The sequence below is a fragment of the Pogona vitticeps genome, chromosome 6 (genome assembly GCF_051106095.1).
Source record: "Pogona vitticeps strain Pit_001003342236 chromosome 6, PviZW2.1, whole genome shotgun sequence".
NCBI classification, from domain to species: Eukaryota; Metazoa; Chordata; class Lepidosauria; order Squamata; family Agamidae; genus Pogona; species Pogona vitticeps.
The window spans coordinates 95,526,389-95,546,008 of NC_135788.1; the positions used below are offsets into that span (position 1 = coordinate 95,526,389).

The window sequence follows — 19,620 nt, forward strand, 5'->3', positions numbered from 1 at the left end:
GCCATTAAAATAGTATCTATTTTTCCACATTTTTCTTGAGGAACTTCTGAATATATTTACTAATCCCAAATATTTTAAACAGGTGTTAATCTAGCTGTGCAGCAGTAAATCAAATGTCTTTTTATACTCTATCCACACCATGTTAAGATTTGCTATTTCTCTCTGAATTCTATAGTACCATTTTGTCAATGAATAGCTGATCTTTTGTGCCTCGGCTTTCTAAAGTTCCATCATCATCATTGTTATTGACCAGTATTATATAACAGATACAAATTTTAACCAAAAATCATCATCATCATCATCATTATTTAAAATAATAGTAAACAGAATTTCTGTGGTTCATCAACTTATTTTGAAATTATTTTAAAATGGTGCAGAGTCAGGTTTTCTTAACATATTAGAGTTAGCTTTTCTTAACATATAATTATTGCAGTTTAATTAACCTGCATTTACTAAGAGTCTTTATTAGTTATGTTAATTAGCTCCACCTAATTAATTCTGCATTTATTAGATACAGCTGATTTATATTAAGTGTCTTGTTGTGCAGACCAAGGTGCTACCTATTTAAAATCTTCAGGAGAGGCTGATTTCTGTTTCTGATAGGATAAGATACACTGGGACATGACAGGGCCTTTTCTGAATTAGCACCCTTCTGTGGAGCTCCTTCCTTTGAGATATATATACAGCCTCCTGAGTTTGTTTAATAGGCATTTAGGAAGGTATCTGAATGACTAATGTGGCTTTTGTAGGTAAGCTTGTGTGTTAAGGCAGCTTACAGTCTTTGTGGATGACTGTCGGGATACACTTTTTATCATACTATTTTACAGACACATAAAAACAGGAGCTGGAAAGGGTGGATGTACCCAGAAGCCCGACAGAATAGAGTGGAGGAGGGGGCAATTCCCTTGAGTCAAAGTTTTTCTTCCACCCACCTACACTTACTGTGTTGTTTCTTCTCACCTCTGGCAGCAAACTCTTTTCCGCATTCTCCCTGTACGCACGTGAGGCAACCTGCAAGGCCTGTCTCCCCATGGGGCAAAAGGAGGAGGCAATGAAGTAATCTGCAGATTGTTGCCAAAGAATCCCTGGCACAGAACACAAGGCTCCCTGCTACACCCAAGTGAATCACCTCGACCGAAACCCAGCCCCCAGATCAGGAGCCCCACCCTTCAGATCACCTGGTGATTGGGACCATCTCAATTAGGCTGCCGAAATTCCACTACTGGTTTTGCTCCTTAGCTTTAAATCTGTGAGATTTAAGTTATGGTGGAGAAGGAAGGACGGGCAGTGCTAAATATCCATTCTCAACATAAATGAATCAAGTCACAGCTCATGGAAACTGTATTTGCTGACATTCTTCCTATGTTATCTCTGCCTTTCCCTTTCCCTTTCTGTTTTCTTCTCCTTGGTCTATATTTATATTATGAGCTCCATAGGGAAAGGATTTGTTATTTGCTTATTACTTGGCTAAGTGAAATGAACACTGATGACATCGTATATAAAAACAGCAAAAGGGTTATGTTTGTGGATATAAGTACTGAGTGTAACAACTCAGTTTCTCTGGTCATATTTTTGGCAGTGTCTTAAAAACGCACACACAATATGTTGGTACTCTTGAAAAAAAAATTCCACTAATTAATGCATATTGCTCCTTCTTGCTCTCAGTTCTCAACTAACTTCAGTTTTCCTCAGCGACTTGATTATATGATCAAATCTGACTAGCTAAGTAATATCATGATTTTACTTTCCACTACAGGATTGGCTGGGACTGCCCATGGCATAAATCCAGGAAGGGGGGAAAAGGGGAAACAAATGTGTCAGAGCAGCAACAACCAGGAGAAACAATAGCATCAAAAAGAAGTGGTGCCTTTTGTTCCTTAAAAAAATGGTAAATATTTGCATAAAATGTTGTTAAAGAAACACTTGTCTCTTTCTGAACTATTTTTGGCCTGAAAACAGAAAGTGGAATGTGTTTATTGATTTTTAACTTTTATTATCCTGCCTTTCAATTGAATAATCTTTAAGGCAGTTTTACAATGGATTTTAATAACACAGTCCCAAAACTATATCACACAGCAATCCCTAGTCCTCTGACCAACATATTTCATATCAAGGGAGGACAGTTGAAAACAAAGTGTTGACAAGTCGACTTGCCGGATTGCCAGTGACAATCTTACCTCTTAGTCTGGCAAGTGCTTAAGAGGAACTTCAGAGACTCCTGAAAGTGCTGCCTCTTGTACAAGGGCCTCTACAACTCAGCCCTGCTTCAGGTTATGGTGGACATCTCCAAGACACCCCTTACCAAAATCAGGGAAAGTGCAAGACTGGTGTTGACCACAAATTTGGCTCAAGGCTAGCAAAATGTCTTGTGGCCAATTCACACCTTCACTCTGAAGTCTCAGCCACATGCACTAATAAGCATGAAAGGAAAGCAACTCCAGATGACGTTGTTAGGGACACACCCTGTATCGTGTTTTTTGCTGACTATCCTTTCCTTGTTATTTTTCAGATATTTCAAGGAATCCAGCACAGGCTTTACATTCAATACTTCCTCATATTTTCCAGCCTCTGCATGTAGAGCTGATAGCAATTCCCATATGGAACCCTGGAGAGCCACAGTTACAGCATGCCAACAGTACTGAACTGGATGAACCCATTGTCTGGCTAACTATAAGGCCATGTTTCTATGCTCCAGGTACCCCACATACTTCACTTCATAATCCTACCTGCCTAGCCTTGCTCACTCTCCTGCCTGGTGGCAGTTCCATCCCAGATACCTGCATTCAACATCCTCATCTACTCATGTCTGATGCTGTGTTTTATCCTGCCCTCGGGAACGCCCTGTTCAGATTCGGCTGTTGCCTGCAGTTTGGACAGCATGCATACCTGTGCACCCACCACTACAGACACCCTTGCCAATGTACTTCCCCCAATCCCCACTTAATACTCCAATCCTGAACATACTTACTCTCATTCTGCTAGTTCTGGTTGAGATCCTCCCAACACCAACAGACAAAACAATTTCTTGCTGATTTGAGAGTTTCAGAAATCCCATTTCAGAGCAAAAGTTTGGTGGTGGGGTAAAGAGATAGATCGGCAGGGGGGCAAATAACAGAGCCAACTTTTGGATAACTCTGTCTAACTGGGGCGGGGGGTGGAGGAAGGAGGGAGACAGCCTTTTGTCCAGACTGTGGAACACAACAGGCCCCCTTTTGTACCAATGAAGCTGACACTGCAGAAAAGGGACAGACACGGAGCGCTTTAAAGCTTACCCCAATCCCATCTCCTCCCCTCATAGCCCTCCAATGCCTTTGAACTTATCTGGCAAAGGATCCACTTTCCCTTTCTGAAATGACAAAAGCCAAAAAGAGGGGAGTAAGGCCTCTGGTCTGCAAGGGCCGGAAAGCTGGCTCTCTCTTTCAGAGACAGCACTTCCCTGCCAGACATTTCATCTGAATGGAATGGGACATCAGCAAATAGCTCCCAGGAATTTGGAACTGTGCTCAGTGTGCGAGGTACACGTATAGGGGGCCAGAAATGGGGGCATGGAGGGGTCCCAGCATTCAATATTGGAAGCAGTCCTCAGGCCTCCTTAATATTTTAAGGACAGGGCAGTGAATATCTGCATCTCTGGATGCTATTAGATTGCAATTCCCATCATCCCCTACAACCAGATGTGCTGGCTAGGGCTGATGGCAGTTCAGTCTATCATCTTAAGCACGGCTGGGCAAAATGCAGCCTTCCAGGAGCTGCCAGACTGCAGTTCACAGCATTCCTTACTATTGGCTATGCTGGCTAGGGCAGAAAGGAGCTGCCATCCAAGAACATCTTGAGGGCCACACATTGCCAACCCATGATTTACAGCAGTGATTCTCAGCCTTGGGTCCCCAGATGTTCTTGGTCTACATCTCTCAGAAGCCTTCACCACTAGAGATGTGGCCATGATTTATGGGAGTTATAGTGGATTGCTGCCTTCTTCATGGATTGCTGCCTTGTCGTGGCGAAGGGGCTTGAGTAACTCAGAGAAACTATGGGCTATGCCGTGCAGGGACACCCAAGACGGACAGGACATAGTGGAGAGTTCCGACTAAAAACAATCCACCTGGAGTAGGAAATGGCAAGCCACTCCAGTATCTTTGCCAAGAACGCCCCATGATCAGAAACAAAAGGCTAAAAGATATGACGCTGGAAGATGGGCCCCTCAGGTCGGAAGGCGTCCAACATGCTACTGAGGAAGAGCGGAGGACAAGTACAAGTAGCTCCAGAGCTAATGAAGTGGTTGGGCCAAAGCCGAAAGGACGCTCAGCTGTGGACGTGCCTGGAAGTGAACGGAAAATCCAATGCTGCAAAGAAAAATACTGCATAGGAACCTGGAATGTAAGATCTATGAACATTGGGAAGCTGGAGGTGGTCAAACAGGAGATGGCAAGAATAAACATCGACATCCTGGGCATCAGTGAACTAAAATGGACAGGAATGGGCGAATTCAGCTCAGATGATTATCATATCTACTATTGTGGACAAGAATCCCGTAGAAGGAATGGAGTAGCCCTCATAGTCAACAAAAGAGTGGGAAAAGCTGTAATGGGATACAATCTCAAAAATGATAGAATGATGTCAATACGAATCCAAGGCAGACCATTCAACATCACAATAATCCAAGTTTATGCACCAACCAGCATTGCTGAGGAGACTGAAATTGAACAATTTTATGAAGATTTACAACATCTTCTAGAACTGACACCAAAGAAAGATGTTCTTCTCATTCTAGGGGACTGGAATGCTAAAGTAGGGAGCCAAGAGATAAAAGGAACAACAGGGAAGTTTGGCCTTGGAGTTCAGAACGAAGCAGGACAAAGGCTAATAGAGTTTTGTCAAGAGAATAAGCTGGTCATCACAAACACTCTTTTCCAACAACACAAGAGGCGACTCTATACATGGAAATCACCAGATGGGCAATATCGAAATCAGATTGATTATATTCTCTGCAGCCAAAGATGGAGAAGCTCTATACAGTCAGCAAAAACAAGACCTGGAGCTGACTGCGGTTCTGATCATCAGCTTCTCATAGCAAAATTCAAGCTTAGACTGAAGAGATTAGGAAAAACCACTGGGCCACTCAGGTATAATCTAAACCAAATCCCTTATGAATACACAGTGGAAGTAAAGAACAGATTTAAGGAACTAGATTTGGTGGACAGAGTGCCTGAAGAACTTTGGATAGAGGCTCGTAACATTGTCCAGGAGGCAGCAACGAAAACCATCCCAAAGAAAAGGAAATGCAAGAAAGCAAAGTGGCTGTCCAACGAGGCCTTAGAAATAGCAGAGAGGAGAAGGGAAGCAAAATGCAAGGGAGATAGGGAAAGTTACAGAAACTTGAATTCAGACTTCCAAAGAATAGCAAGGAGAGACAAGAGGGCCTTCTTAAATGAACAATGCAAAGAAACAGAGGAAGATAACAGAAAAGGAAAGACCAGAGATCTGTTCAGGAAAATTGGACATATTAGAGGAACATTTTGCGCAAAGATGAACATGATAAAAGACAAAAATGGGAGGGACCTAACAGAAGCAGAAGACGTCAAGAAGAGGTGGCAAGAATACACGGAGGAATTATATCAGAAAGATTTGGATATCCCGGACAACCCAGACAATGTAGTTGCTGACCTTGAGCCAGACATCCTGGAGAGCGAAGTCAAGTGGGCCTTAGAAAGCCTGGCTAACAACAAGGCCAGTGGAGGTGATGGCATTCCAGTTGAACTATTTAAAATCTTGAAAGATGATGCTGTTAAGGTGCTACATTCAATATGCCAGCAAGTTTGGAAAACTCAACAGTGGCCAGAGGATTGGAAAAGATCAGTCTACATCCCAATCCCAAAGAAAGGCAGTGCCAAAGAATGCTCCAACTACCGTACAATTGCACTCATTTCGCACGCTAGCAAGGTTATGCTCAAAATCCTACAAGGTAGGCTTCAGCAGTATGTGGACCGAGAACTCCCAGAAGTACAAGCTGGATTCCGAAGAGGCAGAGGAACTCGAGACCAAATTGCTAACTTGCGCTGGATTATGGAGAAAGCCAGAGAGTTCCAGAAAAATATCTACTTCTGCTTCATTGACTATGCGAAAGCCTTTGACTGTGTGGACCACAGCAAACTATGGCAAGTTCTTAAAGAAATGGGAGTGCCTGACCACTTTATCTGTCTCCTGAGAAACCTATATGTGGGACAGGAAGCAACAGTTAGAACTGGTCATGGAACAACTGAGTGGTTCAAAATTGGGAAAGGAGTACGGCAAGGCTGTATATTGTCCCCCAGCTTATTTAACTTATATGCAGAATACATCATGCGGAAGGCTGGACTGGAAGAAACCCAAGCCGGAATTAAGATTGCCGGAAGAAATATCAACAACCTCCGATATGCAGATGATACCACTCTGATGGCAGAAAGTGAGGAGGAATTAAAGAACCTTGTAATGAGAGTGAAAGAGGAGAGTGCAAAAAACGGTCTGAAACTCAACATCAAAAAAACTAAGATCATGGCCACTGGTCCCATCACCTCCTAGGAAATAGAAGGGGAAGATATGGAGGCAGTGTCAAATTTTATCTTCCTGGGCTCCATGATCACTGCAGATGGAGACAGCAGCCCTGAAATTAAAAGGCGCCTTCTTCTTGGGAGGAAAGCGATGACAAATCTGGACAGCATCTTGAAAAGCAGAGACATCACCTTGCCAACAAAAGTCCGAATAGTCAAAGCTATGGTTTTTCCTGTCGTGATGTATGGAAGTGAGAGCTGGACCATAAAGAAAGCAGACCGCCAAAGAATTGATGCCTTTGAATTGTGGTGCTGGAGGAGGCTCTTGAGAATCCCCTGGACTGCAAGGAGAACAAACCTATCAGTTCTAAAGGAAATCAACCCTGAGTGCTCACTGGAAGGACAGATCCTGAAGCTGAGGCTCCAGTACTTTGGCCATCTAATGAGAAGAAAAGACTCCCTGGAAAAGACCCTGATGTTGGGAAAGTGTGATGGCAAGAGGAGAAGGGGACGACCGAGGATGAGATGGCTGGACAGTGTCTGCGAAGCAACCAACATGAACCTGAAACAACTCCGGGAGGCAGTAGAAGACAGGAGGGCCTGGCGTGCTCTGGTCCATGGGGTCACGAAGAGTCGGACACGACTAAACGACTAAACACACACACATAGTCCATGAACATTTGGAGACCCATTGGGAACCACTCTTTTCTGGCTCATAGCAAAATCTCATTGCATTGTAATGAATTGATCAAAGAAAGAAAACTGGATTAATGTGTGTGGATACTTCTGTATTATTGGGATTTGGAGGTCGGCCTAGTAGCCTTAGCCAGCATTGTCAATTACAGTGGTGCCTTGCAAGACAATGTTAATTCATTCTGCGAAAAACGTCATCTTGTGAAAACATCATCTTGCGAAATGCAGTTCCCCACTAGAATGCATTGAAATCTAATTAATGCATTCCAATGGGGGGAAATCGTCTTGCAAAAATCGTCCATAGAAAACATCGTCTTGTGAAACGCGGTTCCCCATTGGAATGCATTGAAATCTATTTAATGCGTTCCAACGGGGAGAAATCATCATCTTGCGAAAATCGACCATAGAAAACATCGTCTTGCGAAGTGCCACAGTGATGGCAAAAACCAATCGTCTTGCGGATTAATCATCCCATGAGGCAATCATCTTGCGAGGCACCACTGTATAGGGGATGATACAGAAATAGAGATGGGCATGAACTAGTTCATCCCTGTTTATAAAGGCCATCCCCCACCTCCCCAGCTGTCCGTCCCCTAGCTCCTCAGTCAATTCAGCCTCTCACCAGGCCAGCATGCTTGTTTTTTCCACCTCCTTGGTGAATCTCCCATTCATGAGCAAAAGCAGAGACTTCTCTACCCCGCCCTCCTGTCTGAGTGGGAGATCAGCCAAAAGGGCGGGGCAGAGAAGTCTGAGCCGTTGCTGGGACTGGAAGATCAGTTGAGGAGATGCAGGATGCTACCATGCTGAGCCTGTTGAGTGGCTGATTGAGCCAGAGGAGGTGGGGGACTGGAGCAACAGCACCTGCGCTAGTACCTTTACAAACTGGAACGACCCAGTTTGTGCTCCTCTCTATAAAGAAACCAAACACAGTTATAATCAATATTCGCGCTTTGAAAAATTCTGCAACTCGGTGTTCTAACATACAGAATGCACATGTCAAGGGAAAGTGTCTACAATTATGTGTACATCAGTAACATTATGGTATGAAACCTCGTTTTATTATCTACTTGGTTCTTTCAAAAGAAGCTAATGATGAAATGTATGGCTGGAAAAATGAAAAACTAGGTAAAACCAAAAATGACAGACTTGCCCATCCTGAGGGCAGACCGTGAAAAAACTCTCCACCTCCATAATGGCTTAACCTCTAGATTAGTTCACGTTAATGGTAAATCACTAAGCACAGCCAATTCGACTACCAAAAGCAGAGGGGAAGTGCTCACAACCTACACAGAGAAAAACAGCATGTCAGTTAGAAAGCTAGAACCCTTCTGCCTGTCCTTAATTGTCTAATCATATATTATGTAGGACATTGATGGCCAGATCTCCCAATATGCAGCATTTTCTTTTAACTTGGCAACTTGCACTGCTTTCCTACTAAGCCTACAATGAACAGGAGGGAAAAACCCAGGTTTTGCTTCTCTGATGACTGTCTGCAAGATATAAATGTTTACAAATAGGCTGGCTGAATTTTAATTTTAGATGTACATTTAATGCACCTTAAGTTAGCCACAGTCTACTCAAAAGAGAAAATGACAGCGAGTGGACCTGAAATATATCCTCACAGATCAGAATCTTCCTGAACCTGGGAATTAGGTGAGAGAGCCAATTACAAATTATTCCTATAAATTTCCAAGATATGCCTTATTAACTCTGCCCAGTGATTTGTTACTGAATATACCAAAGCAACTATACTTCATCTATAACAATGTCTACGAACTTTTTCACTCTCTTGCCCTATCACCCTAAGTGATACACTGGCTTGCACAAAACAGCATATATTAATTTATGTGCACAAGTGGAAACCTAGAAATAATTGCTATAATTTGAACAGAATTACAAGATCTCTTACCCTCATGGAGAAGACTGTGTCCAAGTGATTTATATACATGCTGCCCAGGTACTAACTGTGTCCCCATCTTACCTCTTATAGTTCTTTATATTTGAATCTGATTTGGATTGGACAACCATTCAAACAGATAACATCTTCATAAGCAGAGGTCTGTCCCCCGTAAAAACATCTGGCCATCTTGTGTGCAACAGATCAACACAGGACTCGAAGCCCAATAAAAACAGTTTCTGCTCCCAAAACAACAGCATCTTCATACTAAGGTGCATCTGATATACCTTCATTCATGCAAGTCAAATTCCCCAACAGATTTCCAACAAGGAATTAAGGATATCTATATATATCAAGACTTGGAATAGCATTGGAGAGAAACATAGAAGCTCATGAAAGTTCCCTGAAAAGACGGTAGTGGATCCCCTGGAGGTTCACAGATAATAAATCATATGTTGTCCAATTCTTTTCCAGATAGATTTATAGCAAGCATGCGGAATTTATGGGGGTGGGGTGGGGGTGAGAGGCAAAGTACAAATCAAAGAACTCAGAAAATTTGTGAGGGTCAAAGAGGGTTTTTAAAAAAATCACATTCAGTTATTTCATTAGTCAACTCACCATTAGAAGCACAGTTTTGCATACAAGAAGTCCCAGGTTTAGCCCTGACATCTCCAGGAAGGACTGAGCAAAATTCATGCCTGAAACCCATGAAACTTGCTACCAATCATTACCCCCAGTGTTGGTTGAAATGGAAAAATGGCTGGCTTCCTATATTCTTATGAAATCGGGGGTGGGGCTGTTGGCATGATCATTTTTATTTGCCAGATTTAGGAATCCTATAACCACAATTCTGTTGCACAAAATAAAGTGTGCATTTTTCTCCTGTGGGAATATATTCCTTGAGAATATATCCTGAAATGTATTCGTCTATCCTATTGTGTTTGCACATATCCTGCCTCTGTTCCAGGATAGAGGTCAAAGTGTCACACAGGTGCTTTGGTTTAGCGAGGGAACTGTACAGTCTGCCATGCCCATAAGTCCAACATTGTCCTTACATCCAGAACAGACCTTACCTTGATGTTGGAATGAACCGCAGACTCTGGAGGATAGACAATAAAATGCCGGAGAGTGAAGCCATAACCCCCCTGTGAGTTCTTGCGCAGCACCACCGTCTTCGGTCCAACCCAGGGAAAGGACTCAACGGAGGGGGCATTGGCGTTGCTGGCCGTACCATCTCTCTGGCCCAGCCTTGGCTGCTGAGAAAAATAAAATGACAAGCACGAGAAAATGAGAATTTAGAGCAGCATGACCATCTTTTTCCTCATTACATCCAGACACAGAACCACAAACAATTTTTTTCTGAAGAAACAGAATAAAGTAGGACCATGGTATCCATGGAGTATTGGTTCCAAGCCCACCCCGGGATATTTTAAAAAATGGAAATATCAAACACAATGGTGTCTAGCTCTATTTAGTGGCCGGTTCTAGTAAATACACCTTGGAAATACTTATGAATACAGTATTTCTGAGGTTTTTTTATGTAGTATGTTCATATAGCAAATAAATTAATCAACAGATACTGATTCTGCAGATAGGGGAGTCCTATTGTACCTTCAGGCGGAATTACTTCTCCAAAGACTGGAATGCAGAATGCAGAAGAGAGACAGACCTGTTTTGAACAGCTTGGTACTGAGTTGTTCCTAGAGCACATTCAGCTTCCCACTGTTCCAGCTCAGTAGCTCCTTCCTAACTCAGACTCAAGCCTCTATACCTTTGTCAGGGGCCCCACGGCCCAAGGTGTATCTTAGCTTTTCCATAAGTGTTGTCTATTTCATTACTTCAGTTGTCATTTAAATATACAGCCCACCCTTACCTTAAACTTCCAGTACTGGCTAAAAAAAAACCACACACACACGAATAAAACAATACAAAGCAGATTAAATGCTTATAGCCCTATTTGGGCAGTCAGGGAAAGCATGGGAGTGCCATAGCACACTCTTCTCGGATACTGCTGTGCTCAAGGAGAAAGCAAAGTCGGCAGCAGAGAACGTCCTCTGTGTGTTAGGAAGCAATCCCTAAGATTATGAATTGTGGAAGACCAGGGTTCCAAATCATACAAACAGCCTCCACAGATACCCTCCTCTTCAGACCATCACTTTTCACATAAGATTAGCAAGTTGAGTTGGGGTACTCTGCATGTTTATTGACCCTATTTAAAGACTGTTTAATTATTGCTCACAAGAATTTAAAACATCAATAAGGTACACAATTTCACTAAAAGATAGGGCCAGCTCTACCATTAAGCGGAGTGATGAAACCAGCAAAGAGAGCAGGAGTAAGCAGGTGATTACAGTGGAAGTCTCTCAGACATCCCTTATGGACTTTACAATTGTTTCCTTCTTTGGAATTATGTACTGTATATCACAGAGTGTGACCTGCATCCTCTGAACCAACCTGCTGCCCTCAGATGTAGCAAAAGATGCTATACCGCTACCAGTCTTAAACCTCCATTCAACTGCGAGTCTGGTCAATGTCTAGACTTGAGAGGGGACACCTCCTTGTACATCACAAAGACAAGGTGGGTTGAAAAATGTCTTCAGCTGACTATGAGGAATGCAACATGTGCAAGTTCTAGTAATACTAAGCTCCTGCATTTTGGAAACCTGCCACAATCCTAGGAACAGCCTTAGCCCCAATCTAACTACTGTATAAGAATCCTGGCCTCTTTCACAAGTCATTGGAGGAACAAACACCTCTGCCACCCTTTCTGCCAGAGCTGAGAAACAAAAAGTCACAAGTAATGATGAATCCTGTAAAACCAAGGGGAAGTAACAAGGGTACAACTATGTCCAAAAATATTAATAACCAACATTCTGTTACAGTACATAGTTTATGCCTTCTAAATATGTTACTAGTAGGTGATTTAATAATAAAAAACTTTATATTCCATCCCACAGTTTTTCTGATTCTTCTGTAATCTCTCATCCATTACACAGTAGCCAGGACAGCCATGGGATAGAAGGAGGAAATCTTTGATAACCAAAAATCACCAGCACAGAATATTATCATCTTTCCACCAGGGTAAGTTATGCAATCATATTTCAGTCATTGTCTAGTAAAGAATCAGCTAGTGTTATTAAAACAGGTCTTACTCTAAACTTTTCTTACTCTAAGACACTTTCTTACTCTAAAACATTTATTTCTCTAAACTTTTTGGGCAGAACCAGGACTATTTTTGTATGTTTAAGTGTATTTTTAATGTAAAAAAAAAACTTTTCCGTGTTTCAGAAAACAAATCAGTAATGTTAATAAGCTCTTCTTTATAAAATGAGATCACTTTTTAAAAAAAATATATGGGGGGGTAGCCACATCAGCCTGTTATAACAAAATCATGTCCCACATAAAGGACTCACCAGTTTTACTGAAGTTTTGTGTGCTGCATCTGATGGAAGTGGCCTGCAATCTGTCAAAGCTTATACTAAAAAGAGGCAAACTCTTTGTTATTTTTAAATAACAAAGTTCCAAACTTTGTTTTCTTTTCTTTTCTTTTTTCCTTTTTTCCCCCTAGTGTGTGCATGTACCGGTTTATCCTTGCTTTCTACAATATACAATAAGAAGCAACGAGCCTAACAAGAGTGATAGAGTAAATACAGTATTGCCTTATCAATCACTAGTCAAACTGAAACAGGAAGGTAAACTGATAATTCACTACCACTGCTTCCATTACTGGCTTCTAAAGATATTTTAAAGCAAAAAGATCAACAAGCACCAACATGTAAGAACAGCCCCCCCCCCCCGGCCCGACTCCCCAGACAAGGAAAAGCTTGGGCAGAACAACTTTAAACTCCTTACAAGTGTTGCTAAAAGGAAAAGGCAAAAAAAGTGTTCTACCCTGAATTGGACAGTGCCATCAAACAGGTCAGGTTTGAAAGTTACATTTTCTGTTAGTGAAACTGGTCAGTGAGCAACCACATTGAAAAGACAGCGTACAAGAAACCGAAAGGGAGTTTTTATTTACCCATCTTCTCCCCTGCATTCAACAAAAACAGCATTCATGGCTGCCAGTTCACATTAACAGTTTCCTTCATTTATTTAAGTTCTAGCTCCTGAAGAATGGAAGGAAAAATAAGAGAAATGGTGCTTGGAGGCTCCTTGGTAATCACTGGGATTTCCTTCCTGACTTTCCTCGGGAACAACCACAGAGAAAGGAGAGAATGGAATGAGAAGAATGAACCCAGAGATACGATGCCTGGGGGGGTGAGGGCTGAGAAAAAGGAATGCATTTTGAACTGGGGGGGGGGAGCAATGGTCCAAACAGAGATCCTTTTTTTAGTATCACATCACAGCGTATAAGAACTAGGAATTTACAAGAAAAATAAAGAACTCTGCCCATGTTGAATCCAGGCAGGTTTCAACATGAAGACGTAAAGAATTCCATATTGTCTGCAAACTGCAATTCTTTGAGTCAACCATGTTTCCCCAGATCTTACTGCAAAAGTCTTCTGCCCAAGACATAAGATGTTGACACAGCAAGTCCATGTCCATCTGAGAGTTCCCCCTACAACCACATTCCATGGGTAAGCCATAGGAATGCAATGTTGAAGTCCAATGTGCAATCTGAAGGCCTCCGTCTCCTTTCCTTCCACCAACTCTTGTGGGATGCCAGAGGTCTGCAACATGACACCCTATACTTTAGAAAGGAATTATGTATTACTTTGTCTCGCCAGCTAGAGACCAGATGGCTGTCAGTGGCTTTGGGCCCTCTGACGAACAACATGGGAGCAAACAAAACCTCAAAATATTATATGTTCCTAGTTGGCAGATCCTACAAGATAAAACAATCAAAGTTGTCCAAGATAAAACTATTACAGTCTGAATTCTGCGATCAGAGTAACATTTAATTGTTTTGAATATGCATTTGCCTCTGCTTTTCAACAAACATGTATCAATGTGGTTTACATAGAACAATGTGGCTTAAATATATGTTTCAGTGAAATCATCACTGATTTCTAGCATAGAGTCTGTATGCTAGAAGCAAAATTCCTTCATCCTACTCTCATGGTGCAGTGGTTAAACTGCAGTACTGCAGTCAAGACTGTGGTGCTCACAACCTGAGTTCGATCCCAATGCATTCAGGTAGCCAGCTCAAGGTTGACTCAGACTTCAATCCTTCCAAAGTTTGTAAAATGAGTACCTAACATGCTGAAGAAGGGAGGCAATGTGTAGTTTGCATAATTAAATTGTAACCCACCCAGAAAGTGCTTTAAACACTATGGGGTCATTTATGAGCAGCACACTTTGCTTTACTTTAATTAATTAGATTTCAGCCTCTGCCTTTAGCCCAGCAGCAGGACAAACAGCAATTTGCTACTAGAAATGCATGCACTTTCAGCCAAATCCAGAAATAATAAAGTTATGCACAATGTTTGCAAAAATTTACTTGATTAGCAAAATTTATGCTCTTTGGCAGGAGTTCTGGAGCCTCGAAAATCAGTTTAGCACATAATCTGGAATTTGTAAGTCTACTTAGCAATGTTCCGATTCTTTCAAGCCTATCTCCACAGCTCTAAGAAGTAGAAACTTTCTTCTTTTTTTCTTGCTCAAAGAAAAAAACTGAAATTTTCAGGATGCTTGGTGATAAGACCAATACTTTGTTGGGGAGGGAGGTAAGCATCTACGCCATTTTCCTATCAGTTCTATTCTTGTGATCACAGGATTCTGTAGTAAACAAAGGTCTACCAATGAAAACTAGAGATGGGAGCTTCATATTCATATCCCTGGGGATATGAATACAAAGTGCAGCGTCATAAGTGCCACGGAGGTCCATTCCCTCCTACCAGAACCAGCCCATTCACTGCATGGGCTCCATGCAGTGTACATGTCCATTATCAGTGACACTGCACCAGTTGGAGAAGGAGCCCAGCCAGCACTTCCCCACCTCCCCTCGCAGCCAACCACTCCAGAGAGGAAGTGGGATGATCAGTCTCCCCACTCAGCTGTTGATGGGGAAGATGGGGAAGAGCCAGTCAGGCTATTTCCATGATTGGTGCCATGTTGCTGATGATGAGCGCACGTGCCACTCGGAGCCTGGTGAGTGGACCAGGACGGGTTTGGGGGGAGGGAATGGACCTCTGTGGCACCTGTAGTGCCACGCTTCTTATTTGTATCCCCAGGAATACGAACATGAAGCTACCATCTTTAATGAAAACCCTTTCTTATGAAGCATTTAACAGATTGGTTAGCTGTAAACTAATATTCTTGTTGTCACCTGAGAGGGCTTCAGCAACAGAAAGTTCAACTTCAGTGCAGTGGCAAGAGGTGTCAACATAGGTTGGTGGAGCAGAAGACACAGAGGAGAGAAATGGAGGCAGAGTTGACAGGCAGAGCCAAGGAGAAAAGTGAACATCACCCATATATGTATATCCAATCCTTCATACATACACAGCAGGAGAACACAGGCAGAGCTCTGCATCTCTGCCTCAGTAAGGAGACAGGAAGGAGTGTATTGGCTGGAAGTTCAAGATGGGGCAGTGTTCTACTTACCCTAATGGACCAAGCTCCACAGGTCTGGTGGGGAAAGTAAAATCAGATTGACTCTAAACACAAAGAGAGGAAGGGAAACCTTACTTGGGATACTGCCACGGGTGGCCGAAAGAGGCTCCAAAAAGCAGTGGTGGTGATGGTGGCTTAATTCATAAACTGAATCAACACAGCCATATTTTCAGGTGACTGATGATGTGGCGAAGGCAAGACTGAATTCAGGAAGTAAATCTATTCCAACTCTTAAGATCAGATCAGGTTTGAACCCAGACTCTTCAACACAGAAACGGGCTATCAGTGGGCTGTCAATGAGGCTATCTTCCAAACCTCTCTTTTCCTTAGCATTTTCACCTACAAAGAGCAGAAGGGCCATAAATTTACCTGCTTACATACAGGAGAGCATAAAACCCAGAGTTAATAGAATGTTTCAAAGAGCTGCCACGAGGCAAAGCAACAGAGAGAAACCGGTTATATAATTTCACTTAGCAATTACACCGCCACGGGGCTTCTCGCTGGATTTCTGCGCAAGGAAAAAGAAAAGCAGTCCAGAAATCTCTGCTTCTCCAGATCCTTTTCTTTGCTTAAGGAACACATCATCAGACAAGGATGTATCTGCCCTGTATCTGGCTGATTCTTTAACATCATAGACATACCTGGGAAGTAACTACACCAGTTTTTTTCAGCCTTTTTCAAACCCTGTCCCTGTTAGATACACAGAAATATCTTGTGCTTCCCTTCAAATTTACATCTCCAACTTTTATGTGAAACATGAAATACTGCAACTAAAATAAATTAGGTAAAAGGTAAAGGTTCCCCTTGACAATTTTTGTCCAGTCGTGTTCGACTCTAGGGGGCGGTGCTCATCTCCGTTTCCAAGCCATAGAGCCAGCGTTTTTCTCCAAAGACAATCTTCCATGGTCACATGGCCAGTGCGACTTGGACACGGAACGCTGTTACCTTCCCACCGAGGTGGTCCCTATTTATCTACTTGCATTTGCATGTTTTCGAACCGCTAGGTTGGCGGGAGCTGGGACAAGCGATAGGTGCTCACTCCGTTGCGTGGATTCGATCTTACGACTGCTTGGTCTTCTGACCCTGCAGCACAGGCTTCTGCGGTTTAGCCCGCAGCGCCACCACGTCCCTCAAAAAATAAATTAACGCATGTTTAAATTTAGAAAATACTAGTCTTTGTGTCCCAGCATGATGCTATAAATCTGTGTACTAAAAGGAAGAATAGTGCCCCTTTTCCAAACAGAAAATTGTGTTTGATATTTTTGAAGTGCACATGCCTCCCTGGAAATCATGTTATGTCATTACAATCGGTACAGGAGGGCAGGACCCCATAATTTGAGCACTGGCCTGGACTTCACAAAGGTGTGCTCACAACTAGAAATAAAAGGAAAATTTATCTGGTTCACATTTTAATGCTGATTTGATTCATATTTGTCAAACGAATATGTGAACTGGTATGCAATTATGCTTTCATTTTACCACATTTCTGAATTTCATGAAGTTGTCTCATCATAAAATGTATATACAAATGTACACAGTAGAGGTAACATAAGGTACATATTAGGAGAAATGCTGGCAAAATATGCATTCATGAGTGGAAATAGTGCACAAATTCCAATGTGCAGGAAAATGCACATACATTTTAAGAAGGACTTTTTTGAAAAAATTATAAACTGATGTGGCAACTGGCCTAACGGGAGGAAAGCATGCTTGGAAAAATACAGAATTTGAAGCAAATTCATCTATCGATACAAACAAATAACATAACAAAAAAAAATTCGCTCCCACTCAAGTTGCTTGAATTTGTGACTATAGTTAGCGCAATAAAAGGAACTGAGAAACAACTGTGCTGAATTCCATCTGGTAGCATTTACAAATTTTGCTGTGGAATTCTTACCACATACAGAATAAATGCTGGTTGTCAAAGATCATCATTAAGCGAAAAATCAGTTCCCGAAGCATTGAACCGATCGTTATTAAGCAATTTTTGGTCATTGAAACATTGTTTTACGTCATCATCAAGCGATTTCCTCGTCTAACGAGGTAATCGTCAAGTGAGGTACCACTGTATTTTGCAATTAATCAGTCTATTCATGGCAGGAAGATGTCACAGACTGTGCAGAAACAAACAGCAAAAAAGGCTCGGATAGCTCACAAACTACTTTAGGCACTGAAAGAGAAGAGAGGGAAAGATGATATATAGAGTCAAGTCTCAAATTGGAGATTTGAAGAACAGTAAGAACAAGCTCATTTTCAAAGCATGAAAATGAAATCCATGAAAAATTAATATATTGCTCTAACATTAACTTTTTCAGCAAAGAACTTGAAATCTATTATTTTAATCATTTAATTATGAAATGATAGAATTTTAATGCTCCTTGTCATAAAGTGTTAATCATTCTAGTGATATTTTAACTATGAATTCATCTTGTGTAGGCATCCTTCAGTCTCAAGAGACTATGGTAACATGCTCTGCATAGAGTTCTTGGAACAGGGTCTAGTCTGGCTGAGAAGGCCAATTCAAGAGTGACAATCCTTCCACATTGAAGACAAATACAATCTGTCCCCTGTACAGCTCCTTGATTTTGCTGGTTTCAGCTCTGCCTCTTTGCCTCGGCCTGCTGGACAAGGGTCTCTTCAAATTGGGAGAGGTCGTGATGCACTGCCTGCCTCCAGGCTGAACACTCAGATGTAAAAGTTTCCCATCTGTTGAGGTCCAATCCTAAGGCCTTCAGATCTCGCTTGCAGATGTCCTTCTATCGCAGCTGTGGTCTCTTTCTGGGGCTAATTCTCCATACAGGAGATCTTTGGGAATCTGGCCGTCAGGACATGGCCAAGCCAACGTAGATGTCACTGTTTCAGTAATGTATACATGCTAAAAATTCCAGCTCATTCTAGGACTACTCTATTTGGAACTTTGTCCTGCCAGGTGATACCAAAAATGTGTCAGAGGCAACGCATATGGAACGTGTTCAGCTTCCTCTCCTGTCGTGAACAAAGGGTCCAACACCCACTCCTGTACAGGAGTGTACTCAGGACACAGGCTCTACAGACCTGGATCATGGTATATGCTGTCAGCTTCTTATTAAGCCATACTCTCTTTGTGAGTCTAGAGAACATAGTAGTTGCTTTGACAATGTGTTTATCTAGCTCAACATCTAGAGAGACGGTGTCAGAGATCGTTGAGTCAACGTACACAAATGAATTCAATGAATTCATCCATAAATTAACAAATATAATTTCTTAATATTTTAAATTAATGAATTTATTAGTTACATGCTAGTGTTACTGCTAGTGTTTCTGAGCTCTTATATTGCTCCCGAAGAGTGTCCTATGGGTACAATGGCAAAGAAGCCTCCTTTACAATGTTAGAGCAACCTGGTGCTGCTGATACCATTTGACATCTACAGTATTAAGACTCGAACAGGTTAGGCTTCCCCACGACAATAGCCTCTTTTCTGTTTTGCTTCTCTCTCTGAAATGCGCCAACATCCATGACTGCGACCTCAGTGTACATGGGCACAGACAATACCAGGTACAGGGAAACGTGTTGATGTGGAATCAGGGATCTCCTTGTAGGTGAGAGCAGGATCTTGGAACAGATGCCCACACCAGGCCTTAAGAATATAAGCACCCCATTTTCCTGCCCCCAGGCTGAGTCCTCCAGACCTCTTTCCACACTGAAAATCTGCAATGCAACATTAGCATTACCCATGTCTGTTGAGCAGGTGCATGGCACCAAATGAAGGCTTTGAAGTGGTACCCCCCCCATGGATCTCAAATATAGGCTGCTTTCAAGACCCCAGAGGCCATCAAACATCTCCAAAATGAACATTCTGAACCAATCTGGAAAGGCGGATCAGGTGGGAAAATGCAGATTCATAATCCTCTCCACTGCCTCTGGCCACCCTGCCATTCTCTCTGTTAAGAGAGAGAGAGCTTCCACCAGGG

At 42.2% G+C, this 19,620-nt stretch overlaps 1 protein-coding gene across 7 annotated transcripts in view; it reads right to left on the reverse strand.

Annotated features, from left to right (window-relative positions):
* ARHGAP23 (Rho GTPase activating protein 23) overlaps window positions 1-19,620 on the reverse strand; it is a 204,832-nt gene that overhangs the window by 77,653 nt on the left and 107,559 nt on the right. For 5 of the 7 annotated variants that reach the window (XM_020785530.3, XM_020785528.3, XM_020785526.3 and 2 more), the window contains exon 2: window positions 10,191-10,373. In XM_020785530.3, coding sequence (XP_020641189.3) covers window positions 10,191-10,373 — 183 coding nt within the window. The remainder of the gene's footprint in view (window positions 1-10,190; window positions 10,374-19,620) is intronic. The other 2 variants (XM_020785529.3, XM_073004299.2) reach the window with 1 other exon arrangement.